This window comes from Oreochromis aureus, linkage group 17 (assembly GCF_013358895.1).
Source record: "Oreochromis aureus strain Israel breed Guangdong linkage group 17, ZZ_aureus, whole genome shotgun sequence".
NCBI classification, from domain to species: Eukaryota; Metazoa; Chordata; class Actinopteri; order Cichliformes; family Cichlidae; genus Oreochromis; species Oreochromis aureus.
Genome location: NC_052958.1, coordinates 28,189,144 through 28,198,939, shown reverse-complemented (window position 1 = coordinate 28,198,939; position 9,796 = coordinate 28,189,144). Strand labels below are relative to the sequence as shown.

Below are 9,796 nucleotides of genomic sequence, written 5' to 3'. Positions count from 1 at the left end.
TTTAAGGACCTTGCAGTGCACTGGCTTCTGTTTTTCACACCTCTGTATCCATGTCCATATATTTTACAATGTCTGAGTTCCAGCAAATATTTTATTGCCGGTTTGAGATTAGGGAATTAGTGTGACTCCATTTCTTTCAACGGCAAAAACGACTTTACAGTTTGTTTGTTTTTTTACATATTTGTGTCTGCCATGAGGAGTCAACTATTTAGTGGAGTGCCCATTGAAATTGATCATAAGATCAAAGTCATAATTTCCATTTTGTTGAGATGCCCTGCTCTCTGTATCAAAATTCCTCCTTGATATTGCTGCTTCTTTACCTCTCTCAGTGCACATGGATCTATTATTATATACAAACTGATAACCAGTTATGTCTCTCCTTCTTCTGCAGCTGACTCTTCTCATTTCAAAGCTGTATGTATAAAGCTTAGCTCCTCACCCACATTGGGCAGCTCTAGGATCTACATATGCAAAAGCAGCTTGGTTGTTATCAGTCTGTGATGCTCTGTTGTTAAACACAGATCAGGAGAAATGGTGCTGAACCCTTTGTGTAATATATAATCCCAATTTCAAAAAAATGTTGAGAGGCTATGAAAATAAAAACAGACTGCAGTGATTTTCCCACATTTTATTCTCAATAAAACACAGAAAACATATCAGATGTGTAAAATTGATCATTTTAAGCAAGAAAAGTCTTTTCAAATATGATGGCAACATCTCTCAAAAAAGCTGGCACAGAGTCGTGTTTGCCACTCTGTAGCATTCCCTCTTCTTTTAACAACAGTCTGTAAACATGCGTTGAGAGCAGCTACAAGATTTTTGTGTGATCTCAGATTCTATGTCATGGTACTGGGTCATTTTAATCCAGCGTTCTCAGTTTTCTTGTGTTTTTGTATTATGTTAAGTTCATTTGTTACTTTAAGGATTTATTCTTTGGTTCCTAGGTTGTTCTGTTTAGTTTATTAGATTCCCCTTGTGTCTTTGCCCTCGGTCTCCTCTGTATGTCTGTTTATTTAATTGTGAGTTCTTGTGCCTTGTTTCCTCTCCTGTGTTTTATTCCATCATGTTTCCCCAGCCTGTCATGTCTGTGCTCTCCCTCGTGTTCTCTCTCCCCCTCCAGTCTGTGTCTCTGTGTACTTCCTGTTTTACTTTGATAGCCTCCCATCAGTGTACGTCATGGTGTTTGCTTCTGCCCTGTCTCGTTATGGTTATTCCTGTCAGCTGTGCTCTCGCTTCCCTCATGATCCTTCTCTGCATTTATGTCCACGTATCACTCAGTTCCGTGTCGCATCCTCCCTCATAGCTGTTTGTGTGTTTCTCTAGGTTTCAGAATCCCAGTTTAGTTTAGCTCTATTTTGTATCACCTCCATGCCTGCAATAAAGCAGTGTTTTTTAGTTGACTACTCGCCTCTGAGTTTGCATTTGGGTCCTTTTCCTGCCTGCACACAACCAGTTTGTGGCAGGCTAGCTGCTCATTTTTCATTGCTATTGTAATAGCTGCAGTATGCAGTTTAGTATACTGTAACATACAAGGCCTTCCCTGAAACACATGTTGGTCTAACACCTGTATATACCTTTCAGCATTGCTGGAGCCTTTCTAGAGCAAGCTGCCAGCTCCATAGAGACTAATATACCATCAGAGATGCAGACTCCTGATAATAAGTTAGACTTTCCTCATCAGTCTGGAGGACACAGTATCTATGTTCTCTGTTTTGAATGAAGGCTTAGAGGAGGTTGGAGATTGCTACCATCATGGCCTCATCCGATCAGAATGAGAATGAAGAGTTATCAATCACAGGTTTCTCCTTTTATTTGAATAATCAGTAAGGAAAGACACACATGGACTGCTAACTCTGAAAGGAAGCAAAGTGTGATTTAAGTCACTCAGTAACTCAAAATAATACATGAACTCAGGAAACTCAAACAGAAACTCACCTCAGCTGCCGCCCTCAGGTGAGTACAGTGGCTATGTGCAGGTGTACATAGATGGATCGAAAGATCCGGATAGTGAAGCAACTGGTTTGGTGTTGGTAGTTCCAGAATTAAATATCAAGTTTGGGAAAAGAACATAAAACTTTATGAGTGTTTATGCAGTAGAGCTGTATGCCATATTGATGGACTTAGAATAGGTGGAAGACAGCAGAGTTCCAAAAGTAATAATATGCACTGATTCATTGTCAGCGGTGTTAAACATAGAAAATGGGAATACAAGTAATCATCAGAATATTCTGTATGAAATTATATTTGCTCACCATACAGTGTGTAAACAGGGCAAACGTGTAGTAATAATGTGGACACCAGCTCATATAGGCATTATGGGTAATGAAAGAGCAGATAGAATGGCTAAGAAAGTTATTAAAAGAGTAGACATAGAGGTACAGATACCATTATCTAAATCTGAAGGGAAGTGTATAGTTTGGAGTGAAAGTAACAAGTTATGGAAAATGGTGTGGGATAATGAATCTAGAGGGAGACAATTGTATAGGTTACAAAATACAGTAGAAGTTAAAAGAAATAAAGGAATGAATAGGCGGGAGGAGATTGTTATATGTAGAATAAGAACAGGGCATTGATACCTGAATGGCACTCCTTTTAGGATGGGGAAACATTTAACGGGGCTATGTAATTGGTGTGGTGTTATGGAAACAATTGAGCATGTATTTATTAACTGCAGGAGGTATGGTAACTGTAGGAGAATGATGAGGGTAGAAATGGGGAGTACGGGGGAACTCCGGTTTGAAAAGGTGGTTGAATGGCTGTCATGAAAAGCAAGGAGTGGTTCTTCGGTTTCTGAGAAGTACGGGATCATTTAAGAGGATTTAAAGAGCTAGATGCAGTCTCCATCCCAGACTCCACAGATCCGCTCCAGTTCGCCTACCGACCCAACAGATCCACTGAAGACGCCATCGCCCATGTCCTGCACACCACCCTCAGCCACGTGGACAAGAAACAGGGTAACTATGTGAGAATGCTGTTTGTTGATTACAGTTCAGCGTTTAACACAATAGTGCCCAGCAGACTGTTCACAAAGCTGAGGGATCTGGGACTCAACAGCCGTCTGTGTGCATGGGTGTTGGACTTCCTCACCGGCAGAACTCAGGTGGTGAGGGTGGGTGGGTGTGTCTCCGACAGCATCACCATCAACACAGGAGCACCACAGGGGTGTGTCCTCTCGCCACTGCTCTACTCCCTCTACACTTCGGACTGTGTGGCCACCCACGGCTCCAACACCATTGTGAAGTTTGCTGATGACACAGTGGTGTTGGGTGCCATCTCCAACAGCGATGAGGCGGCCTACATGGACGAAGTGAAGAATTTGGCATCATGGTGCCAGGACAACCACCTCCAGCTGAACGTCAGCAAGACCAAGGAGCTGGTGGTGGACTTCAGAAGGAGTCAGCACAGAGACTACAAACCCATTTTCATCAATGGAGCTCCAGTGGAGAGGGTGCAGTCCTTCAAATATCTTGGTGTCCACATCTCCTCAGACCTGACATGGGCTGCCCACATTCAGGTCCAGACCAAGAAGGCTAGGCAGCGCCTGTATCACCTCTGACAACTAAGGAAGTTCAGGGTCTCTCCAAAGATCCTCAGGATCTTCTATACAGGCGCTGTGGAGAGTATCCTCACACAGAACATGACAGCGTGGTTTGGGAACAGCTGTGTGAAGGACCAAAAAGCTCTCCAGAGAGTGATCCGTACAGCAGAACGCTGCTGCAGGATTGCTCTCCCCACTTCAGGACACCTACACCAGGAGATGCCGGACTAGAGCAACACAGATACTGAAGGACCCGTCCCATCCTGGCAACAAACTGTTCCAACTTCTACAATCTGGTAGAAGGTTCCGCATCATCCGGGCAAGGACAGAGAGACTCAAGAAGAGCTTTTATCCTCAAGCCATCCGGCCCCTAAACCAACACCCCCCACACACACACACACGCCATCTCAACATCATCTATAATTGACTGAGACTCTCCTCCAGACACTCAATTCCTTCAACTTCCTTTAACTTTAAATATGTTTTTATTGTCCATTCTGTAAAATAGTCAGATGTCTATTCATATTAATGTACAGAATTCACCTGCTGCTGCTTCTACTGCACATTCACCCAATGTATATACTATATATATATTTATAATGTTATCCTCTACCCCCCCATGTTTTTGCACATGTCGAGGATCGTGTCAGGATACATTTCACTGTGTGTTATACTTGTATAACTATGCATGTGACAAATAAAGAACCTTGAACCTTGAACCTTGAAGTAACACCAGAGGGTGGCAGTAATGCAACTTCTATGGATGCAAGCTGCCGTTAAAATGGAAGAAGAAGAAGAAGGTGCACCTGGTGAAGTGAGTGTGCTGAAAGGTGAGGCTTTACAACATTCTCCAAAGCTACAAGAACTTGTGCTTTTATACAAGTACCATTTATAAAAAATAGAAAAATTATTTTTTTTAATGAAAAATATAGTTTTATAATTAGCAAAACATCACAACACAAAAAACTCAATTTACTTTATTTCATAGATGTATTTATTTGAATTGCAACATCATCTTCCTTTGCTGCTTCTGTCTACTGAGGAGATGAGAATCTGCCAAAGAACAGGATGGACTTGGTCTTATTGTGTCTGATGAAGAAGAGGAAGGGGTGATCTGCTGTGAAGTGTGTCCCCGGAATATAACATCGGTCCTCAGCCACAGCACCTGTGGCTGCAGCGGCCTCCGTGCCCTCCTCGTTCACCTCCACAAAGGCCTTGTGGGCCACCGTAGACAGGAAGAGCCCCTCTTCACCGTTCATGCCAGACAGGTCAGCCCTTCCTGCACAGAACACGTCCTTCATACCCAGTTTAGCCAGAGGTTCATTCAGCTTGTAGTCTTCCTCCAGCTTGAACTTTGGCAGGTGAAGGACAACTTCTGAATAGGTGCTCATGTTTTTCCTGTCGGTCCATTCATTCAGCCTCTCCTGTGTTAGCTCCTTCTCCAGCTGGAACACAGTTAATATATTTTGTCATATTTATTTTGCTCAGATTTAAATTCATTTTATATATGAATTCAGGAGCTGTCTGTTTAATTCTTAAATGATCCAGTTTAATAAAGTAAACTAAAGTGAAGCTTTTCTTTACAGGAACTTGTTTCTAGGCTGTGTACCTTCAGCAGAGGGTCTGAGCCATCTGAGGACTCCTTAGGCAGCAGAATGAACATGCTGAGCTCCTCAGCCACATAGGGCAGCTCCAGGATCTGCAAATCATGGTCAGGAATGTAGTTGTAGGGAAGCTTCTTCCTCTGGTACATCATCTGGAGTGGTACGGTCTCATTCTGACACACAGGAAATCCAGGCGATCGGATCATGTTACTATAAAGCTTCTGCTTACCTTTACCTTTTAAACTGTTTCCTGTATTAAGACTTTTTGTCCAAATTTTGTAACCTTCAGTTAAATTTCTACCCGTTTGACTTTAAAGGGCATCTCTTTGGTGTTTGCCTCCTCAAATGGGTTCCTCCAGTTGCCCTTGAAGTAGACAGCATTGACCAGAGCCAGTCTGGTATCTGCGTTGACTGTTCCTGGCTTCAGAAGGTCTTTTATCTTATCTGACAGGAAATACAGGAACAGAACAATATTTCGTTATAATCCACAGAGGATGCTAAAATAATTCCCTGCTGTTCAGGATGTAAAAGATGCACAGTCTCACTTTCTGTCTGCTGCTCGACCCAGCTGTTGATCTCTGCTCTGCACGCCTCTGGAGCTCCGACGAAGTCCACAGCCTTCAGGTCTGCCTGGTAGTACTTCTGTGTGGCTTCAAGGAAGTCCTGCAGAAAGCAAACATCTGTTTATTAATCTAGTTGTTGTAATGAAGAGAATCATTGATGTGGACACTCACTGGGAGGAAGTGGGCAGTGTTTTCTCCATAAAGACGGTTGGCTAGTTTCAGGATGTAGGATGCAGATGGTGAGTTGATGTCAGCGTTCAGTTTCTGGAAGTCTGCATGGACGCCTTCACCTGAGCTGAATGAGAGGGCCTGTGTGGCATTGAAGACAAAGACTGAAAGGATGTGACACTGAGCCTGAGCGACCGTGATGTAACAATTTATGGTCCAAAGGCAGAAACTGGACAACTTTATTGTTTCAGCATCATGTTTAATAATGACCATTAACTTACTCTGTTTCTGGGTTTTATGGACTTTCATGCCATTTATATAACACATTCTAGCTTCATATGTTAGACACAAATTGCTGACGTCCCGCTGGGAACATCTTGGGGTTCAGTGTTATGGCTACATAGAAAATTAAGATTTTCAAACACATTTAACGAAACCCCAAAAGTTGAATTTTGTTCAGTTTGTCTGTAAACAGCACTCTTCTATCAAAAAGGTTCAGATTTTATTAAAAAGATAAATACAAAAAGTAAAAAAGAAATTATTTATTCTGTATGGAAAAACACAGAAAGCCTCATGTGACAAGACGTTTTGTGGAAACGGGTCAGAGTGACTGTTTTTAAAATGCAACGAGGGCTTGAAGTTGCACAGGCATGCTAGCTGATCAACTGATGGCGTGGTGCAGGTAACAAGTGACAGTGAGCTGACCTGAGCCATCTGAGCTGCAGTGTCGCCTTTAGCTCCCAGGTAGACCATGGCCAGGGCTGAGCTGATGCTCAGAGGAGAGACAAAGATGTTCCGGGCAGGGTTTGTCTGGCTCAGAGTGCGGAACAGCTCCAAGGCAAAGGCTGTGTTTGAGCTGCTGACGGCGGACATGGCTGATGGTGTTTTCCTGTAAAGTGCAAACAACCGTTTAAACTGCTACAGCATTACATACAGGAAACACAACAAGAGACTTTATATTAAAGCATCGAGAAAAAGTGACTTTTTTTAGGAGAGCGCATACAGACAGAAACCGCCGCCGAGCTGCCCCACCCACTGAAGCTAAGACACCGGACACGGTGCAGTCCGTTTAAACTTGTTAGCAGCGACTCTCTGCTCACTTATATGAGAGTACAAGCTACTTTATTCGCACACACGTAAAACGAGGAGTACCTGATTTACACAGTGAGACATGAGTCAAACTGCAGCCCTTTGTTGGGCGTAAATAAGGTTGGTGGAATGAAGGAGGGCGGTCTTACGGAAGAGGATTTGGGCCACTGGGGGGAAAAAGTGAGCACGTCTTATTTTTCATAATTTTTCAGTCATGACTTACACTTACAGTCATTTAAATACACTATGCTCAGAGGTCCACAACAAAAAATAAAAAGTGACTGAATGCTACTACAGACATTATAACAGAGACAACGACACTTTATAGATTCATAAGGGAGAATTCCACAAGCTGGTTCTCATTCTGGAGCTTGCTGTGGTCTACTCTTGGTGTTGTGTGATGCCTCTCTCACCCAGATGTTCTTCTTCTTGCTTGAAGCTGGGAAACCTACTCCTGACTCCTTAAAAATGTTCAACTTGAATTATTAAAAGATGAAAATGTCACAATAAAAATGACTAGAATAATCTAAAAACTGTAAAACAGCCAAAGATTCCCCCTTCCATGAAAGAACAGCAGCACACACAGCTGCATACAGTGTTGGAGTGATTGAGTTTGTAGAGTGTCAGCAGATGGCGATAGAGAGCTTGTGAGAGGGCCCGGCCTGACTGTGGAACTGTAATCTTTTTGACCTCACAGACTTCTGTAGAAGTGGAACTCTATGCAACCATAGGTAATGCTGATTGCTGTCCATTATAAAGAATGCAGGTTTAAGAAACTTGGACTGCACTGGGTTCTCTTTTCAGACCTTTCTTTCCATGTCCATATATTATCATCTCTGTGTTTCAGCAAAAGTCTCTTTTGGTTTTTAACAGCTCCAAGATAAAAGCTGTGTTTGAGCTACATACAGGGCTGGACTGGGACAAAAAATCGGCCCGGGCATTTTGACTAGAGACTGGCCCACCAGGTATTATAGGAAACACCATAAAGCCTTTGGATGAAAACAAACGCTGTTGTCACAGTGATATACACTGTCCTGTTGGTATATATGTATCAATGTAATAAACTACACCATCCTCCCTATTCTGGTATTCTAAACAGTACTTAGCCGAAACCCAAAGACTGCTTGGTCGAGTTAACCTCCTGAACTATCTACAACACATGGTGGAAACCTGAAATTAAGATAGAGAAGACTAGAGGTGAGACATTATCATTACTGAATATTAAAAAATAATAAATGACAGATTTAGATATATTTTCATAAACTATTCATTTACCACATCAATAAACAGCAGGGCAAAATATTTTTTCCAACATGGCAACCTTTAAAAAGTGAAAGGAGACAGAAAGACAGGTGAGAAAGAATAAAACTTAATTGACTTTTTGATGGCATTCTACACAGTACTGGTACAGTATCTAGAAAATGTGGGAAAATACTGGCATCATATACAGTACTTACTTCTGAAGAAATTAAGATGGGACCCTGAAAAAAATTACTATGTACAATAATGATTTCTATACATTTTACATCAGATGAAAACGTTTGTTGTAAGATTCAGATAATTATTTATTAAAAGCGAGACATTTTAAATGAGAGTAAGAAAGAAAAGTATATCTTTGTGTCCACTAGAGATGGCACGATACCACTTTTTTATGTCCGATACCGATATCATAAATTTGGATATCTGCCGATGCCGATATGAATCCGATATAGTGTGTTTTTAATCAATAAAAAGTTTTTTAAATATCTTGCTGCATTTTGTATAAGTTCATACTCAAGTTTAAACAAACAGCAACACTAAAGCTATTCTGTTATACCTGTATGTAAAAAAATACACTGCACCCAAAATATTTCATAGTTCAGCAACACTGATCAATCTAATAAACTTAAACCTACTCCATTCTCCCTATTCTGGTATTTTAAAGAGTACTTAGCAGAAATATTAAGCAACCTAACTAATAGGGTTGCAAACTCCCAGCAAAAAAAAAAAAAAAAAAAAGGGAACCACCCTCCACCTCATGATGCTTCGATGTAATTAACTTTAATTTGATGCAGGGTGAAATAAAATGCACAGAAATAAATTATTTTTCAAGAATAATTAAATAGATTCAACATCTTTCTTCAACAGAATTGCAGAATTCACAGATGGTATCTTCCCCAAGGAAAAAGTACTAGCTTACTAGGGTATATTAGACTTAACAGTTACTATATACAGTAAAGGACTTCTATACATTTTACATCAGATTAAAACTTTGGGTGTAAGATTCAGATAATTATTTATTAAGAGCTAGATATTTTAAATGATAATAAGAAAGAAAAGTTTGTCTTTGTGCCCCCTTTTCCCTGTTTATGCCCTGTCGGCCCCCCTGGCTAAACTTTGCTAGATCCGGCCCTGCACAGTTACCAGCCATCAACTACGTAGAAAACGATCCTGGTGTAGAAAGTAATATTAAATAAATTCTAACAACAGCTTATCAAGGTTAAACGTGCTGCTGTTGTTTATCCGCAGGTTTCCTCTTTCTGGTGCAAAGTGGGCCAAAAACAAAGAAGAGAGACGGACTCGCGACAGAAAAGCCGATCAGCTGATCATTAAGCAGTTTCACGACTGAAGTAGCAGCAGGGAGAGAGGGAGGGAGAGAGAGGCAGTCGCTCCATATATCGTTGTTAAGCTCAGAGGTGTGGACTCGAGTCACATGACTTGGACTCGAGTCAGACTCGAGTCATTAATTTTATGACTTTAGACTTGACTTGAAAAAAGGTTGTAAGACTTGTGACTTGACTTGGACTTTTACACCAGTGACTTGGGACTTGAATTGGACTTGAACCTGTTTACTT

General features: G+C 41.3%; 1 protein-coding gene across 3 annotated transcripts; it reads right to left on the bottom strand.

Moving 5' to 3' along the window:
• Window positions 1–4,514: 4,514 nt before the first annotated feature.
• LOC116314431 (leukocyte elastase inhibitor-like) lies at window positions 4,515–7,562 on the bottom strand. Of its 3 annotated transcripts, none has more exons than XM_039601400.1 (7): window positions 7,376–7,562; window positions 6,579–6,762; window positions 5,877–6,014; window positions 5,688–5,805; window positions 5,444–5,586; window positions 5,148–5,315; window positions 4,515–4,983 (listed from the first exon to the last, which is right to left on the bottom strand). In XM_039601400.1, the coding sequence occupies exons 2-7, from the start codon at window positions 6,744–6,746 to the stop codon at window positions 4,573–4,575; spliced, it is 1,146 nt and encodes a 381-aa protein (XP_039457334.1). In that variant the 5' UTR covers window positions 6,747–6,762; window positions 7,376–7,562; the 3' UTR covers window positions 4,515–4,572. The 3 variants fall into 3 exon arrangements, with proteins under 3 accessions (XP_039457334.1, XP_039457336.1, XP_039457337.1); XM_039601402.1 differs by lacking the exon at window positions 7,376–7,562 and adding an exon at window positions 7,026–7,158; XM_039601403.1 differs by lacking the exon at window positions 7,376–7,562 and adding an exon at window positions 6,877–7,014.
• Window positions 7,563–9,796: the final 2,234 nt, after the last annotated feature.